The 18571-nt window shown below is 44.3% G+C and overlaps 3 protein-coding genes across 4 annotated transcripts; 1 reads left to right on the forward strand and 2 right to left on the reverse strand.

Moving 5' to 3' along the window:
- Positions 1-495: 495 nt before the first annotated feature.
- Positions 496-4930, reverse strand: LOC109739973 (protein RADIALIS-like 3). Its single transcript, XM_020299031.3, has 2 exons — positions 909-4930; positions 496-829 (listed from the first exon to the last, which is right to left on the reverse strand). Exons 1-2 carry the CDS (start codon positions 1175-1177, stop codon positions 808-810), a joined length of 291 nt encoding a protein of 96 aa, XP_020154620.1. The 5' UTR covers positions 1178-4930; the 3' UTR covers positions 496-807.
- Positions 4931-8689: 3759 nt separating this feature from the next.
- On the reverse strand, positions 8690-14442 carry LOC120972873 (polyubiquitin 11-like). Its single transcript, XM_073502461.1, has 8 exons — positions 14283-14442; positions 13932-14156; positions 13171-13227; positions 12092-12148; positions 11126-11182; positions 10666-10719; positions 10061-10117; positions 8690-9828 (listed from the first exon to the last, which is right to left on the reverse strand). The coding sequence occupies exons 1-8, from the start codon at positions 14382-14384 to the stop codon at positions 9145-9147; spliced, it is 1293 nt and encodes a 430-aa protein (XP_073358562.1). The 5' UTR covers positions 14385-14442; the 3' UTR covers positions 8690-9144.
- A 672-nt stretch (positions 14443-15114) lies between these two features.
- On the forward strand, positions 15115-18168 carry LOC109740271 (anaphase-promoting complex subunit 10). 2 transcript variants are annotated; one of them, XM_020299313.3, is made up of 6 exons: positions 15115-15388; positions 15503-15563; positions 15666-15758; positions 16284-16354; positions 16795-16899; positions 17812-18168. In XM_020299313.3, the coding sequence occupies exons 1-6, from the start codon at positions 15177-15179 to the stop codon at positions 17879-17881; spliced, it is 612 nt and encodes a 203-aa protein (XP_020154902.1). In that variant the 5' UTR covers positions 15115-15176; the 3' UTR covers positions 17882-18168. The 2 variants fall into 2 exon arrangements, with proteins under 2 accessions (XP_020154902.1, XP_045085743.1); XM_045229808.1 differs by having other exon boundaries at positions 15503-15758.
- Positions 18169-18571: the final 403 nt, after the last annotated feature.

An 18571-nucleotide genomic window follows, 5' to 3' on the forward strand; every position in this document is an offset into this window, starting at 1 on the left:
TGGAGCGGTTCCACTGAGTGGAAGAGGAACCATTGACTTCAACGGGCGGAAGGGGAGGAGGCGGTCCATGGCCCGGACCTGGTGTCCCAATATCAGAGGGAGCTCCACTATCAACAACAATGATGAACCCATGCGAGGAGAGGTAACCCCTAGCATGATATGGGTGCTTTGTAGTAGTTTGATTTGTTCTTGGTTCTGCTGTGCCATTTGATCAATGGGTGCGTGTTCTCCGTCCTTGGTCACATAATATTATTTTAACATATATACTCATGATCTCTAATGCCTCTACTGTGGCACCTCAACGAGATGCTTAGTCGTAAATGCTCCCCAAAAAAAATATGTGATTAAAGTGTGAAACACACCGCAGTTGTTTTGTCTTTGAATTAGTAGTATGTGTGTGTCCCTCGCAAAAAAAAAGTAGTATGTGTGTGCATAACATATTTGACATTAACATCAATTTATCTCTCCATTGATATGGACATATGGTTACATGTGCAGACAATAATATAAGGATAATATTAATATTGTACATTAGAATACATACGAGATAAGTTAAACCCATGTGAGTAAGGAGACAAGTCGATCTCAGGTACATACTTATAGACCACTAGCCACTAGAGTATTATGAACATGCATGCATCTGCATAATCGGCCGACTTTTCTGCCCGCTAGTCATGCATGTATACATTGACATGGAGTCATGGACACCATGCACACGCTTATGAGCCCATGCACGCACATGCTTCTTCGTTCAGTCCATCTGTGTAGTGTGTATCATCCCTTGCCCATTACCCGATTACCGCCTAGCTAGATCTTCAAGTGCTTCAACCTGATCACACAAATTACCAGCTTAACTCCAGCTTAAGCCCATGCATAACTGATAAGAAGCACAGCCATGGCGATCGTACCTGTCGGCCTCGTAGCTGGCGTTGTGGCCCGGGCCGGGGCACGGTGGACGGTAGGCGGGGAAAGGCACCTTGCCGGCCTCGATCCGGGCGATGTCGTGGACGAGCAGCTCGTAGTAGCGCCTGACGTCGTCCGCGGACTTGCCGCCGCCGACAGCGCGGGCGATGTTGTGCCAGCGGTCGGGCGTGTCCCTGTCGTGCACCGCCAACGCCTGCTCGAACAGCTTGTTCTGCTTCGGTGTCCACCCCGCGCTCATCGACAGGGAAGCCATTGATGTCACTCGACGATTGGTTCCTCGATCGACAATTACTTCTATACACCTTAACTTATGACCTGAACTACGCTTGGATGTTGGCTGCTGGTGAGATGGATGGGGAAGAAGGTGTGAGAAGAGGTGCTACTTATAGCACTCGAGGAGGATTCAACTTTGTGTGGGGGCGGAGAAGATGGACGATAATGTGCATACGAGTGGAGGGGAAAAAACTAGAGGAATTTTGAAACAGAAGGCCAGCACGAGAGGAGTGAGGAGGGGGGACGATTGGAGAAAGGAACAAACATTTTTGTCCCCTGGAAATGGGGGATCTACCTTTCTATCTTTCCATCCCTTTTGCGTCGCGAATCGCTTCAGCATCCTTCCTCACCTCCTCCCTCTCAAAGATTCAAAGAGAAAAACGTAAATATATATGCATCCATACATGCATACATGTATGCTTTCGTAGTTAAAGTTGAGACATGTGCATCTTCATATGCAGATGCCGAAAGAGGTTTCCCTTCTGTCATTTAAAAAAAAGGTAATCCTTGGTCAGTGAATCAATGTTTTTTGTTACACCAAATTAAACAAGTTCTATTAGCTTTGAAGTGTTCATGTACATCCATGTTGACTCTTATTTGCACCACAAAATAGCGAAAACCTATTCTTATAACTAGTGTTGTGATTCGACCAACTTCTTGCGGGCGTGATGGTCTTGGTTCTACCACCGACATATTTGGTGCAGTAATGTTGGGTTGTTACTGTCTTGAGTGTACCTTAAAAATCTCTAATCTGCATAATATTCGGAGAGGATAACACCAAACATAATCTTCATACATGTGAAGTAGCTAGCTATATAGTTATTTTAAGAGCGCCATGTCGCTATCTACAAATAGTTAGTTAGAAAGATTGGGATGCCATCACCAGAAAGCTGGTGCGTGTTGGCCTTGCGATCCAGAATATATCTTACTTTTTGTATGAGAGAATAATATCAAAAAATCTAGCTCCAACGATTTAGTGCACGACTTTGCCTATGATTTTAAAAAATAAATCAACAAAAGAATATCCAAAAAATGCATTTCTTTAATTCCAATGGATGTGTGCCGTGGCTCATTGATTCTAAATTGTCCCTCCATTTTGGCAATTTGGGAACGTTAAAAGGCAACCTTTCTTGATACAAAGCTCAATAAATAGAGTAGGGGGGTGTGGGGGATATGATAGCCAAGAACTAGGTAGTTTGTGTTTTGAGCACAAGCTATAACTTTTAAGTGAGATTATATCAATGTGAATAAACACATTTCGCATCGAGTGTATGAAATTTATGTTAATTTGGCAGCAAAACACATGTGTACTTAACATATAGAACTAGGATTGAACAAGCATTTATGGTCCGAGGCTATGTTAATTTGACACCATTGCAACAATTATGCTCCCTCCCTTAACCTATGATGAGAGTTTGGCCTTATACAATGCAAGATGCTTAGGAAAAATTCTTAGAGAAATAAACCAATTTTCTTGAAGCACTGGTGCTTATTCATACAGGACAGATGCTTAATTAGGCACCTCTCCTATAGGTATAAACACTGGTCCTTCAGAAAAGCTCGGCTTATTCTAGCAAGCACCATCTTAAGCACCTTACATTGTACAGGGCCTTACATTACTTTGTGATTTATGGTCCGAGGCTTTGTACTTATGCATAAGCAAATCATACAATTATTTTTATTTGAGGAATTAAACAAGTACATTATTCAAAAACCCTGTCTAGATCATACTCGGTCTTTCTTTTATGGGCGAAAACCCACGATCTCACCTAGGTGGTTGGATCCAGCGATGACGGTGTTCACGCACCGTCTCCTTCCGGAAGGTGTCGCTGTTGAGGGAACCTCCTCTTCGTCCTGGTGTTGTCAATAGAGGTGGTAGTAGTTGATGTTTTACCGCAGTGAGTGGTTTGCTCGCCCAGACCCTATGGATCGTTATCTTCTTTCCATTTTTTTTATTTGTTGGTTTTGTGCATCTTAGTTATGAAGAGGTCGGCTGTGTATACTCGTTATGTTTGGTATCCTGTTGATGCAACATCATGAGTTAATACAGAGCGCCCTTTATAAAAATATCAAATACCCTGTGCTAGTGTTGCCATTTGTTAGTTGAACGGTTCTCGCTAGTTGAATGGTTTGTATCATATCTTAGATAGGATTATAGCATGTATAACTCAGTTAGTATGCGATCATATTAGATGGGCGAAGCCAATTTTTGGTGGAGTTAATGTGAGAAACAGAGATGCCGAATAGATGCTTACCATATCTTATAGATAATGGTCCTTGTTCTAGCAATATTGCTTTTAACTCTTGTATGTACAATATGGTTCGTTAAAAATTTGCATAGAACAGTTAGAGCATATATAACACTTGACCAAAAAATTACAACTTCAATGCGGGCTAATCTAGAAGAGAATTTTGCAATTGAAGTTACAATTGAGTGAAAAATAAGGTTTTGGTTTCTGCATATGCAGTTGAAGGACTTGCATGTTTCTAGATGTGCGCTTGTATTTTTTATGACCTTCACCTGTTCTATGTGAATTTTCAACGAATTTGTATATGAATAAGATACATGTCTTTTTTAGACCTATCATTGATGTGAGCTATTGGCGTTGATCTGTATGCTCTAAATTTTTTGTGAAATTTGAAATGGAACAATTGTGGCTTTTCTGTCATATTTTTTTCTCCACCCAAATCTTATTTTCCGGACGGCCCTACCGTGACAGGGATGCAACATTTTTTTGCTTACCTGGCCTGATGCATTTCTTCTGCTGTCGGCTGTTAATCGTCAGTAAAATTGGAAAAGCCGACGGGAATATATTTTCTGTCAGACACTGCCGCATAAGTACACCAAAACACATACACATTGTTCCTCCAATGCCACAGAGTGTCGAAGTATATGATCCACTTGAAGCGAAGTAATGGAACTATAACTTGGTCCTAGAAAATGAATGATATGTGTTCTTTTCTAATCAAATTTGCACCTTACTTCGGCCTATCTCCTCCCGGGTGCTAGCCAGATTCTGACAACCATGGCCAACCGAGAACATATGCCACATTTGAATGCAAAAAGTCCACATGATTGGCAGATTTTGGATTCTGCACGATACAAAGCAATTACGGAATTGTTATCAGCACTAGCTAGCAAGGAGGTCAGGGTTAACACTCATTGCTCATCCGTGCTACTACCTGAACTTGTTATGCAGAACATATCGCTAGGATTGTTAGCTCTATTGGTCGGCTCTTTAATTCTTGGCAGATAGATGGATCATCATCCGTAGTTCTTGCTTGGTATGTAATATGTGGTCGACAAAATAATATTGTGTTTTTTTTCACATATGGGGTGTAACTTTTGTGGTCAAATTCATGTGGGGGAGATGTCGGTGTACAATGTTTGGCCAGGTGAAATTCATTATAAAAAAGGCACAATAATGTGTGTGTGTGCGCGCGCGCATGTGTCTGTGTGTCTGTGTGAGTGTGTGTGCGCGCGCGCGCGTGTGTGTGTTCCTAAGATGGAAATTAATGTTTTAATAAGAATATCATTGTTTGTATTGTTGGCCATGCTATGAATTTGAGTGTTGGTCTTTTTAAATCTCGGCTTGACAAATGACTAGGGCCCTGTTTGTTTGGGCTTTTCCTTCTACTTTTTTTGCAGCTTTTTCATTTTGACCAAAAAGCCATAAAGGCTCCTAAATAGATGCTTTTGGGGCTTTTATGGCTTTTGATGAATCAATATAACTATATTTAGCTCCAAAATCCATAAAAGATCCAAAAGCACCTATTTAGGAGCTTTTCTAGCTTTTTGGCCAAAGTGGAAAAGCTGCAAAAGCATAAGCAAAAGTCCAAACAAACAAGGCCTAGGTATTTTGTATCCATAGTCGGCTATAGGGGTGAGATATCATGACTTTGGAAGATATTAGATGATGGACACAACGTGGGCTCTATATCAGAGAATAATTACCTCTGCAAGAAAAAGACTATTCCATGATTTACACTCTCCATGATTTTCCTCTGTTCAATTTTTTTCTAGAAAAAGGAAAATATCTAGAAGAAATTCGCTATGTGGAACTCAGTACCGGTTGTTTTTTTCGGATTGCTTCGAGACCTCGGGCGCAATTGGAAGGTTGACTTTGCTAATTGTCCAATGGAGATGAACGGAGCAGCTCATGAGATTGCTAGTTTTTCCCCTTTCATAATCGAGGCTGGTTGGGTTGTTGAACACCATAGATTTTTTTTGAGTATTCTTGTGGACAACATAACAACTTAGACGCCCCTCCCCCCGCGCACGCGCACCCCCTTCCCCCCTCACATAGTGTGCTTAGCAATTTTTAATTAGCACATGCTGAGGTGAATGACATGTTGCTCTTCAAAGCAATGTAACTTTCTGTTTTTATCAGTGAGTTAAGTACATTGTGTCCATTTCAGTTTTCTTGGTATGTTGTACTTTCTTTATTTTAATTAATATATTCATTTTATTTCTAAAAAATGAAAAAAAAATGAATTTTTCACAAGAGATGCATCCACTCAATATTTTAACCACCACCCAAAATTTTAATTTGGGAGTACATACAAGTAGTTATATATAAAACTTGTTGTGTAGTAGTACAAATTATTCCTCTAGACCATGACAAAAAAGCCTTTAATTGTTAGTCTATTATTCTTCTGGCATGCATATGTCACTGTAGAGCACAGAATACTGAAACCACTTGTGCAAAATCAACTGACCAACTGAGCGAAGCAACGTATAAATTAACAATTCTCAGGTTCCATGGGGTGTGGAAGCCTAAGATCCACTAAAAGAGCATAAATGGAATGATAAGTGGGTTCATAAACAGAAGACGGTACGCTTCCCTCTCGAATCAAATTGTCACCCAACCCAACTTGGGCCTATCTCCTCCCGTCTTTAGGGCGCCGAATTCTGACAGCCACGGGCCAGAATATATGCTACAAAAAAATCTATTTGAAAAAAGCACAAATGATAGGCAGATTCTTAATTTTGGCATGCAGCAGCGACAATGGAATCGTTATCAGGTCAGGGCTGTCGACGGTGTTACATGCTACCTGATTTTTTGATCAAAAACAGTTGTAACAAACAGGCTTGAGCAGAAGCATATATTCTCCCAAATTTTTGCAGGGTGCAATGGCCAACCGGTCACTAGCTGCATCTGAATCTGTATAAATATGCAACTTGCACATATTAGAACCTTCAACAGCATCAACGGAGCTGGTCAAAAGCAGGCTCCAGAATTATTGCGGGCTGGCGATTGATAAATACAATGGTAGTACCATTTTGGCTCAGTACTGTCCAGCTCGAGTGGCTCCACGAAGAATCTTGCTTGGTGAACATTGCTCTGTTTTGCACGTATGCATGGAGGGAGGGTGTTTGCCTGCGTTCGTGGGGGTGCGACGAGGATAAGCATCTCCTGCCTGCCGTGCCATGGCAGATCTTTCGAATCGACCGACGGCTACAGAGATAAGATTGATATATCGTGGCTTTTGGAGATACCAGATGATGAAAACAACTGCCCAGACGATACATCATTCCGTTCAGACACTTTCTTCTCCTTCTTCTTCTTTATGAAACAAAAATAATCTAAAGGAAATTTACAAAATCCTTACCAGAAGAAATTCTCGCAGCCAGAGGTTATGGATAAAACAATGCAATTTTTTACATTCTTGTAAGTGACAAAAAACTATCATTTGCAGTGAAATTTCCAGTGAACCTTTTTTTATTTTTTTGGAAAGAATTTTTCAAGTAAGCTTAAACCATTGTCATTGTGGGAAGGCGACTAATAGGCGCCGGCGCGCCGGCCTCATAGTTCCACCGGTCCAGTTTCAGCCCTTTGATTAAGTCGTTTGCAGCCGTACGATTGATGCAGTTCTCTTCCTCACGAGCGCGTATAAAAAAATCCCCTGCCTCTCATCGCTCCCTTCGACGCCGGGACACACATACACTCTCTGGTTGCCGCACCTTGCCGTCCGTCCTCGTCGTCGGTCCGCCCTTGCCGGATGTCCTCGTTGCCGGCGGCCGCACTCGCCGCCGCCGCCGCCGGTCGCCGCTTGCACTTGTCGCTGGCTTTATGCATGCAACAGCTGTGTCCTACGGTTGCAGCTCCGATAGCGAAGGTTGTAGCTCCGGCGGCGACAGGCTTGTCACTCGCCGTCGACGCTCACCACCGGCACGCTTGTCGTCGTCAAAATTGCAAACAAAAAGGCGTGTTGGTTCCAGCAAAACTGAAAAACAGTCATAGCAGAAAAAAAAAACGTTGGTTCCAGCAAAAATGCAAGACGATTGTAACAAAAAATAATGGATGTTTATTCCAGCAAAATCAAAACGGTGGTAACAAAAAGAAATCATGCTTGCAACAAAAAGAAAATGGTTCCAGCAAAACTATGAATCATCTCCACGGAGTCGTAGCAAAAAATCACCGCTTCCAGCAAAAAAATTGCCGGTTCCAGCAATGATGGATCGCCGCCGTGGCCGTCGCAACACGGTTGTCGCCGGTTCCAGCATTTGTTTTGCCGGTTGCAACTCCACCGGCCTACGGTTGTAGCTCCGCCACGCTAGTGTAGCAGCATCTCCGCCGGCGAATCCCATCAGTGGTTGGCGGTAGCCGCTCGCTTGTAGCCCGTCGTCGCCTCCCTGAAAACACGGGGCTCCGCTGCTTGCAGCACCCTCGCCCATCGTCCCCTACCCAAAGAAAGAGGGAAGCAGCAGCTGGTGCGGTCGCAGCATTCGAGGGCGACGACGCGCGCACCATGGCGATGAGCTCACCTGGGTGACCCATGGTGACGAGTGCATCCTGGCTGCGCAACTCCTCCTTTTGCAGCAGCTCTGAAGGGTGTCGTGCGGGCTCTCTCAATAGCCCTCTGTAGCACGGGGTTAGCGGAGGGGGAGTAGAGAGAGAGGAAGGAGATGAGCAAGGTCGAGGCTGCTGCTCCCATGGCTGGTGATGGAAAAGGAAAGGAGAAAGAGAGATGCGAGGGGGAGATAAGGATGGGAGCGTGCTGGGCAGTGTTAGGACCCATAAAACGAGTGGCCAGGGGTGTTTCTATCGTAGAGCCCAGGAACGACCGGTCCGAGCGTTCGGCCGGCGCGCCGCACACAAACATTACCCTTGTGGGAAACACATATCAAATTTCTGTCAAACTGTGGGCTAGCCCAGTGCCGCCACCTAATCCGGCCTAGTTAGCTAGGACGTGGCGGGCCGGGCCTCTTTAATTTGCTTCCCTCTCTCCCCTTTCGAACCACTGTTTCCTCTCTTTCCCTCTTCGAGGAATTTCCTATTCTACGCTCACAATGTAGAATAGTACTGTCCACGTACAAATCACACACCTTGGGCAGTAACGGACAAGGCAGTTTATTATGAATTGTATGCCTTCGGATGTTTTCTGTCAAGTTTTGAAAGTGGTTGTTTCTGTTAATTTTTGTTTCTCTATTTCCATTGGGTATCTGCGATTTTCCATTGTTTTTCTTGAGGATTTTTCCTGTTTTTTCTGTCAAATTTTCTATTTTTACATGTTTTGAAATTTTCTAATACAAGTCCTTTTTTAATACATGAACACACTTTAAATTCGTGTACATTTTTAAAAATTCTTGAATATTTTTTCAAATTCATGAGCAAAGACTGTCGAGCTGGCGAACATTTTATGCTGGCGAACATTTTTTCCCCACCTGCTGGCTCAGCTCAGACACAATTTGGTCACTAGACTAGAGGAAACAAACAATGCACAGAGTTCAGACAAACCAAAACTTTGGCACGGGTCACGGATCACTGTCAGTGCCGACACAAACACAAGTACTCTACTCCCTCTTAGGCTACGTGTTCATTACTCTCAACTGAAGAAAAACATTGACAATGCTACCTTTCAGATCCTGAAACATCCTAGGCTAAGTGTCACAGTAGTTCGTTCTACCTCTGCCACTCGCTACCATCACCAAAAGCAGACGACTCAGGAAGGAAGGCGGAGCCGCAGAACGAGGTAGCGCTCCGTCTCCTCCACGGTGCACCAGTTCTCCAGCGCCGCCCCGCCTTCACCCCAGGAAAGGCACTGCTGCTCCGTGGGGATGCCCAGCTCGACAAAGATCTTGTCCTTGACATCGCCGACAGACTCCGAGGACATGGCGCAGTACCTGATGATGGTCCTGCCCGTCACCGTCCTGACCCAGATGTGCCTCCTGTCCTTCAGCCTCCAGGGGCGCAGCGCAAGACGAACGGTGGAATCGTTCTGGACGTCGTAGTCGGCCAAGGTGCGGGCTTCCTCCAGCTCCCTCCCGGCAAACATGATGCGCTGCATTCCCGGGACATATCCGGTCTCATCGAACAGCTTCGCCTTCACGCTGTATATGGTATCTGCATTCTCAACCTCGAGCGTCTTGGTCATCACACCGGGCGTCTCCACAAAGATATGCATCCCTTGGAAGATAAGGTCAAGGGTGGACCTCTCCTTGATGTTGTAGTCCTTGAGGGTGCGGCCGCCCACCAGCTGCTCATTCTCAAATATGAGTCTCTGGTGGCCTGCAGGGATGCCCTCCTTGTCTTCGATCTTAGCCTTCACGCTGTAGATCGTATCTGATCTTGCGACCTCTTTGAGAGTTATGGTCTCGCCATTGATGAACTTGACGAAGATCTGCATCTGCAAAACGAGCAGTGAACAAGCAAACGAAAACAATTATCTTATAAGGCACATGAAACTTAGATCTACTCGATTCTCGAAACGATGGCACGGCAACATTAGAAGCAGCAAATGGACCAACAAAATCGACTACACCGTCAGGAGATTAGCAACACCAATGCTGGATCTGTGATGCATCGAGGAAAGATGGGCAGGCAATGAAAAAAAAAAGGTAACCAAAAGGAAGACTCACTGTGCTTTGTTCTAGAACCTTCTTACTGGTATCCTTCCTGGCCTTTTGAATAGTCTCCTGGTACAAAACAAAATCTTGGCCATCAGCACTCCCCAAAAGCAGATGCTCCTGTATCGATATCATACATCATAGTAGAAAAGAAACCTATTTCCTCACTTTATTATCAGTCCATGTTCTCAGAAACACAATTCAAGCAGATAACCTATCAAGAATCTGGATGTCTATATCTTCTGAGTAAAACAAGACAAAATAAAAACATACAGCGGCACACAAGGAACTACGCATAGCGATCAACAAAATTGCAAGGGGTGGTTTTGTATCACCCCTCCAAAATAATCCTTGGACTGTAAATACAAAAACAAAAATACTACCTAATAAATATATTCAAGGTCACACACGACACGTAGGTGTACTCTACTAGAGTCCGAGACCAACAATAAATTCATCTGTGACCAGCAAAGTGTCAACAATTATTTCTAAATTATAAGAATCACTGGCCAGAAACAAATTTCACTTCTTGGATCTTGGCTCCAAAAAGCCATACATAGCTATCATTTTTCATGCCAAAGCACACCCCAAAGGGAGACCCATCCACTAATTAATACCTTCTTTGGAGGTCGAAGATGCCATCGCTCTCCTTGAGGATGAAGAGGGGATTTCTGAAAGAAAAGAAAAAAGAATGAATCTCCTTATTTATAGGGAAGACAGTGCTAGCTTTGTGGTTTGATTCCAGAACAAAACGAGAATGGGCAAATGTCAAGTGTGGAATAGGAGCGGAAATATTTTCAGTGGCTAAAAAGGCCACAATTCTCGTGTACAAGTTTAATTCATTAGCAATGTTAGATCCACTTGGATAACAAACATAGAAAGAAATGAATGTCTTATAAGGATAATGAAAGATCTACTTTATTCTAGAAAAGATGACACCGCGAACATGGTTAGCAACAAAATAACCAATAAAATCGACTAGATCTTGAACAGATAAGTAACACCAATGCTGGATCTAGGATCCATCAAACAAAGATGTGCAGGGAGTGAGAAAAGGCGACTGAAAGGAAAACTCACCGTGCACTGTTCAAGATCCATCTTACTACTATCCTTCTTGTGCTTGTGAATATTCTCCTGTTACAAAACAAACTGTTGCACATTAGCACTTCCCAGAAGGAGATGCTCCTATATAGGTATCACATATCATCGAAAGGAAACCTAATTCCTCGCTTTACTATCGGTCCATGTTTTCAGTAACACAATTCAAGAAGACAACCTATCAAGAATGTGGATGTCTATACCGTCTGAGAAAAAATGAAGAAAACAAAAAATACAGCGGCAAACAAAGATCAACAGTTGAACGACTTCCATTTAAGCGACCCAAGTGAATGATGCATCACCTCCCCCATGCTGAATGATGATGCATCATCCCTCCAAACTAATCCACAAAAACTAAAATACTACCTAACAAATACATTCAAGGTCACACACGAACGCGATACGTAGGGTACATGGACTCTAGTATAGACCAAGACCAACAGTTGTACTACGATTTAGAATATCGGCCCTTAAATTCATTTTGGGCCAGCAAAGTGCCAACAACAATTGGTAAATTACATTAATCACTGGCCAGAAACAAGAATGGGACAATGTCAAGTATTGAACAGGAAGGCCGGGGGTTTTAACCTCCTTTTCCAAAAAACAGTGTTGAATGGGAGCGGAAAGATTTATAGGTGTTAGAATCGTAGAAGGATGATCACAACCACAATTCTCGTCTACAAGTTTAATTCATTAGCGAGTTAGTCAGCAATTTAGGACCCACTTGCATGACAAACAGAGAAAAAAACAATTATCTTATACAGCACATGAAACTTAGATCTACTCGATTCTAGAAACAATGGCACCGCAACATTAGTATCAGCAAACGGACCGCCAAAAATCGACTACACCATGAGGAGAATAGCAACACCAGTGCTGGATCTGTGATGCATCGAGGAAAGATGGGCAGACAATGAAAAAAAAGGTAACCAAAGGAAGACTCACTGTGCTTTGTTCAAGAACCATCTTACTGGTATCCTTCCTGCGCTTTTGATTAGTCTCCTGTTACAAAACAAACTCTTGGCCATCAGCACTCTCCAGAAGCAGATGCTCCCATATCGATATCATACATCATAGAAAAGAAACCTAATTCCTCACTTTATTATCAGTCCATGTTCTCAGAAACACAATTCAAGCAGATAACCTATCAAGAATCTGGATGTCTATACCTTCTGAGTAAAACAAGACAAAATAAAAACATACAACGGCACACAAGAAACTATGCATAGCGATCAACAAAATTGCAAGGGGTGGTTTTGTATCATCCCTCCAAACTAATCCACGGACTGTAAATACAAAAACAAAAATAATACCTAAAAAATGCATTCAAGGTGACACGTGATACGTAGGTAGACTCTACTAGAGACCGAGACCAACAATTGTATTATGATTTGGATGTTGCCCCATAAATTCATCTGTGGCCAGCAAAGTGTCAACAATTATTTCTAAATTACAAGAATCACTGGCCAGAAACAAATTCCACTTCTTGGATCTTGGCGCCAAAGAGCCATACATAGCTATCACTTCTCATGCCAAAGCGCTCCCCGGAGGGAGACCCACCCACTAATTAATACCTTCTTCGGAGGCTCCTTGAGGAGGAAGAAGAGGGGATTTCTGAGAAAAAAAATGAATCTACTTATTTATAAGGAACACGGAGCTAGCTTTGTGGTTCGATTCCACAACAGAACGAGAATGGGGCAACGTCAAGTGTTGAATAGGAGCGGGACAATTTTCAGTTGCTATAATCATAGAAGGCTAATCACGGCCACAATTCTCGTGTACAAGTTTAATTCATTAGCAATGTTAAATCCACTTGGATAACAAACATAGAAAGAAACGGGTGTCTTATAAGGACAATGAAAGATCTACTCTATTCTAGAAAAGATGGCACCGCGAACTAGCAACAAACTAACCAATAAAATCGAGTAGATCTTCAAGAGATAAGTTACACCAATGCTGGATCTAGGATGCATAGAACAAAGATGAGCAGGGAGTGAGAAAAGGCGACTGAAAAGAAAACTCACCATGCACTGTTCAAGATCCATCTTACTACTATCCTTCTTGCGCTTGTGAATATTCTCCTGTTACAAAACAAACTGTTGCACATTACCGAAAAAGGGTTTCCCCCCACTTTGTATTACAAAGCAACCAACACCGATACGAAGGAGTGCTCGGGCGAGAAGCTCGACAAAGCCCAAAGGAAAGAGAAAGAACAAAGAAGAAGAAAGAAGTGCTAACTGTTGCACATTAGCACTTCCCAGAAGGAGATGCTCCTATATCGGTAGCACATATCATTGAAAGGAAACCTAATTCCTCGCTTTACTATCGGTTCATGTTTTCAGCAACACAATTCAAGAAGAGATATCTATACCGTCTGAGAAAAACTACACAAAACAAAAAATAGAGCGGCAAACAAGAAAACATGCATATTAGTACAACAGTCCATGGAAGGAGGCGATCAACTAAAATGCAAGGAGTGGGTTTTGTTAAACATCGCATTATCCATGTTACAATTAATCGAGCGGGTTTGCTTATAAACATGGCATTGTCTATTGACTAGATATGTATGTATCGAAAGATGGGACCTGTTGTGGATGCAATAGGTGATAAAGAGGTCACCAAACAAATAGCACAGAAGGAAAACAAGGTCCACTTTGGGCGGCCATATTCTTGGAAAGAAAATACTTTTGGTAAGAAGTACAATTTCATTTTAGACGCTGTAAGACATTTCTTCTTAGTTAACTAGTGCATTTCCAGTAGCATTCCCTCAAGAATGAAACAGTACCTTGTTTACTGCATCAACAGCTCCTCCTGCTCTCAAACAGGGCCGTTTTTTCATGTTCTGGTGAAGCTTCTCTGCTGCTTCGGTAGCTTCCTTATCCTTTTTTGAGCTCTTATGAATAGCTTGCTTTGATATCCTTGGCTCTGCTGGTAAATCTCTTACAGCGCCCCCATGGTCCGCATCGTTTTGAGTAAGCTCTCCATGTCTTCTACCTCCCTTTAGTTGTACCTAGAATTTTCCCAGAACGTACAGGCATGAATGCAAGATGACAAGTAAGATAATCGATGACATACATACACAAGCCGGAGTAAATGACTTTGAGCCACGCAACGCAACCGGTATCAATGTATGTACCTTTGATCCTGAGTAATCGATGCCAAAAGGAGCCTCACAGTTGCTGGAATCCTCTGAGTCAATCTCCCGGAGCTCTACATTGAGCACACAAGGCGATGACATATATCAGCAGCAACATAACTTGATAGAGAGTAGGTCCTTGCATTGGTCCAACAGTAAGATAAATGCCAAGTTTCCCACCACAAACAACCCAGCAGATCATCCAAAATCAATCCGACCAAGAGTAGCACCAAAACAACAAGGTGAGATTACAGGTTATCATGGCCAAGAAACGAGGGCCGGGCCGGGCCGTGTGTTCTCACCGACGATCTTGGGACTAGTAGAGTGTTGAACGTAGGCCGTCTTCCGCTTCCTCCCGCTCTCCTCCGCCTTGAATCGCGATTAAGCGCAGCAAAACAACCAGCGTCAGCTGCTACGTAGTACGGACAAAAACCCTCGAAAGGAGGAAACCCTCGAAGGCTCACCTGGCGAAGCCGCGCGTGGAGGGCCTCGTTCTCCGCCTCCAGCCGCGCGCGGTCGGTGGCGAGCGCCTCGGCCCGGTCGTCGCCGTGCCGCCACCCGCACCCGGCCCTCGCGCCCTCCTTCCGCGAGCCGCCACCCCTGGAGCCGCCACCCCATCGATTTGGGCGCGGAGGGGGGCTGGGTTCCTCTCGGAGGCGAGCTCGGCTCATCCGTCCATGGCGGCAAGAGCGGGAGGGTGGCGGAATGGTGGAGAAGGCTTCCCCGAGAAGCGTCCTTGACCGCGGTCAAGCTCCGCGAACGTGGGCCGGGTCCAGCGCGGCCTGCTCAACCTGGGCCTTACATATGACGTGGTGGGCGGGCCGGGCTGCTCATGTATCTCCTTCCGGGCCACAGTCAGTCGTAAGGGCAAACCCTCTCTCTCCCCCCAAATCGATGGAGTCTGACGGCGAGGAGGAGGCGGCGGCGGCGACGCCGGGGACCGCCGGGGCGGCGCCGGCGGCGGGCCGGCTGAAGGGCTGCCCGGAGCTGTCGGTGGAGGGCGACATGCGGGAGATGGCGAAGACGGCGGCCTGGAGCGTCAGCTCCTGCAAGCCCGGCAACGGCGTCGCCTCCCTCCGCGACGACAGCCTCGACACCTACTGGCAGTCAGCGCCCCCTACCCATCCTCCTCGTCTTCCCCCGTCGAAATCTCTCCTCTTTCTGTCTCGCGGAATCACGGGCTGAGCTGGGCCGCCGTCGGTGGATTTAATTTTTGTCAGGTCGGACGGCGCGCAGCCGCACCTGGTCAACATCCAGTTCCAGAAGAAGGTGCAGCTGCAGGTGAGTCGCCGAGCTGCTGCTGCTGCTTCCGCTCGATTTGGTTTGGATGGATGGCGCGTGATCTTCTTTTTTCTTCTGAATTTGTTGTTTGGGGGCATTCAGCTTGTTGTGCTCTACGTGGATTTCAAGCTGGACGAGAGCTACACGCCCAGCAAGATCTCCATCCGGGCCGGCGACGGCTTCCACAATCTCAAGGTAACCCCCTCCGCGCCGCGATACATCGTTTCAACAATGTTCAGGGGCTTCTAAACATAGCAGCGAGGTCTGGTGCCCAGTGAGAGCACGCACGTATCTCTGAATTCTAAGTTTGTGATCTCTGCTCGACGGTGAGAGCACGTAGGAAATGTTGCTGCTTGAGGATGGCATTTGATGTCTGGCCCTCTCAGTTTTGATTTCTACCCCTGGTCCTCATCTTGTACCAAACTAAGAAAGAATCTGGTCTGTGCATTCGGGTTTCCGGAGCTGGGGGCTACTGCATGTTGTGATGTGTTATAGTCATGGATTACACTACCTTATGGTCGCATCATGTTCTGACGTGTCATAGGATTACCTTAACAGTGTTGAAATATTGATTGGGAAACTTGATCTCTTTCTGCAATTCCTCTGCATTGCGCATACTTGTCCAGTGAACACTGAACCGATCCTTGAAAATTCAAATTTACAGTGATAATATTGTCTTTGATCTGAAATAATGGGCCACTATATTTACCATGCTTCCAGGAAATTAAAACGGTGGACCTTTTGAAGCCAGTAGGATGGGTTCATATATCATTATCTGGCACTGATCCCCGGTATGGATTTTGTAACTTAAACCCTGTGATGCCTTTGTTTTCCTTCCTCTAGCATTGAAACTTCAGAATGTAGCTCACCTTACCATCTGATGGCATACTATGCATCTATGTTTAAAACTCCCGTAATAATTAAATTCCATTTCAACATGTTGGATGACACTAGTTTTCAGCACACTGCCTGTGCAGGCTACTGCTTGCATAAATTTCATGGGTTACTATGTTACTATTGTTGTTTTGCTAGTAGCTGAATTTTCCTTAGATTTTGATAAACTTAGATACTATGTCAAAGTGCAAGAATATCTGATGCTGCAGCTATGCCCACTACAAAAATGTGAGGAATTCAGAACTAATTTAAGAATGATATTGTTTGGATCCAACTGCTTATTTTTACTGCCTTTGCAGACAGTGGCATAATTCTCTTTCTTGCCATATTTGTGCAGAGAAACATTCATTCATACATTTATGCTCCAAATTGCGGTGCTGGCCAATCACCTGAATGGGAGGGACACCCATGTCCGGCAGATCAAGATATACGGGCCACGACCGTAAGTTGGATTTCGTACCTGCAGCCACCCCACCATCTATTAGCATCCCTTATTAATACAACTACAGCTGGTCAAACAAAAGTTTGTGTCCTCTCACCATCAATCATTTCTTGTATTTACCTGGGTAAATAAAAGGCCAAATGCAAACACTGCAAACAGAAGGAAAATCAGACAGGAAGAGTGTATTGTTGGTACCCTGATTCATTGTTGACAAGAGTCAAGAGTTCACATAGAACTAGATATTTACAGGGAAATGACAGACAATATCTCTGCTTATGACCCCAATTGAATTCATGAATTGTGTGAGTCGAGTAAATATTCGACAGGAACAGTGTAGTGTTAGTAATGGCATCCAATGCTTACTACCGAGTTAGAGTTTGAATATAAAAACTAGTACTGTAGATGTTTACGTGCAAATCACATACAGTATCTGCTGGCTAACCTGATTTAACTAGTTAATTCAGTATGGCCACGACCGTAAGTTGGATACTGTACATGCAGCCACCCAGCCATCTATTAGCATTCTGTAATACGACTATATATAGTAGTAGTAAATCATTTCTAGTGTTTGCGTAAGACAAAAGGCCAAATGCAAGCACCATGCAAACAAAAGAAAAATCGGACAGGAAGAGTGTACCGTTGGTACCCTGGTTTATTTGTTCGTTGACCCGTAGTCAGATTTCCTAGCTAATAGATGCTGGCATGCGAATCACATACAGTGCTGATCGATACCTGACCGCAGTCAGAGTTGGCGTACAGGACCTAGATGTTTACAAGCAAATCACATACTGTATGACAATAATGTACTGATGGCCCTAATTTGAATCGTGTGAGTGGAGTAATGCATAGCCTGCACCAGAGATTGAACTGTGGTGTTACCATCCTAATGCGTTGCTGTTTCTTGTGTTTCAGGAACCCCGTTCCCCACCAGCCTTTCCACTTCACCTCTAGGGAATGCATCATGTACTCCACCATCAGGTGATGGTTCATGTCCTTCGTATCGGAGCCAAGGTGTGGACCTTGATCGTGGCCTGCGCGCTTCAGTCCTCCGTGACGAACGCCGGCGTAGTCTCTGAAGTATCCAGCGTGTGTGAACATGTATGTCGATTAAGTTGCTGCTGGAGCATTAGGCTGTCTCTGTGAACATCTAACATGTAGTACTAATTCATGTTGTATTCCATTCCATCCATGTATTCTAGGTACATCTTTTTCCTCCATTTAATGTAACATTTCACTATTTCTGGAATGGATTGGAAGTTTCTCCTGGTACAGCTACAGTGGAAGCCTTCCATTTTTATTGCCATTTTGCCTCAGTTGCCACTTGCCCCTGCTGAAAGAAAGCAGGAAGGCCGGGGACCTGTGGCTGGCCGGCCATGGCTGACAATGGCGGTGGCCTGTGGCGACTGATCCGTAAACATAAATGAAGGCCATGGTCGGTCGCCATGATGCCAGCCAGCAAGTGTCCTCTTGTTCAAATTCCGTTGCTTCTTATCGTTTCGTTTGTCAGGCCCAAAGCAAGATGCATGCTCCGGTAGAGAAATACAACTGTATAGCTCCGTGAAGATAGATAAATTAGCTTCCCCTAAAGAAAATTAGCAGGTCTGTTATTTTGTCTGTCTCGAGGGATCATAGAGTATATTTTATCTGTCTCGGCGAGTCATAAACAAACCTG

Source organism: Aegilops tauschii, chromosome 1 (assembly GCF_002575655.3).
Source record: "Aegilops tauschii subsp. strangulata cultivar AL8/78 chromosome 1, Aet v6.0, whole genome shotgun sequence".
Lineage (NCBI taxonomy): Eukaryota > Viridiplantae > Streptophyta > Magnoliopsida > Poales > Poaceae > Aegilops > Aegilops tauschii.

Coding starts and splice junctions, on each gene's coding strand:
- LOC109740271 (XM_045229808.1), top strand. CDS start 15,177: ATGGAGTCTGACGGCGAGGAGGAGGCGGCGGCGGCGACGCCGGGGACC. Junction 16,355..16,794: donor TTATCTGGCACTGATCCCCG/GTATGGATTTTG, acceptor ATATTTGTGCAG/AGAAACATTCATTCATACAT. Junction 16,900..17,811: donor AAGATATACGGGCCACGACC/GTAAGTTGGATT, acceptor CTTGTGTTTCAG/GAACCCCGTTCCCCACCAGC.
- LOC109739973 (XM_020299031.3), bottom strand. CDS start 1,177: ATGGCTTCCCTGTCGATGAGCGCGGGGTGGACACCGAAGCAGAACAAG. Junction 830..908: donor GCCAGCTACGAGGCCGACAG/GTACGATCGCCA, acceptor TTGTGTGATCAG/GTTGAAGCACTTGAAGATCT.
- LOC120972873 (XM_073502461.1), bottom strand. CDS start 14,384: ATGTCATCGCCTTGTGTGCTCAATGTAGAGCTCCGGGAGATTGACTCA. Junction 14,157..14,282: donor TCGATTACTCAGGATCAAAG/GTACATACATTG, acceptor GGAAAATTCTAG/GTACAACTAAAGGGAGGTAG. Junction 12,149..13,170: donor TGGATCTTGAACAGTGCATG/GTGAGTTTTCTT, acceptor GTTTTGTAACAG/GAGACTAATCAAAAGCGCAG.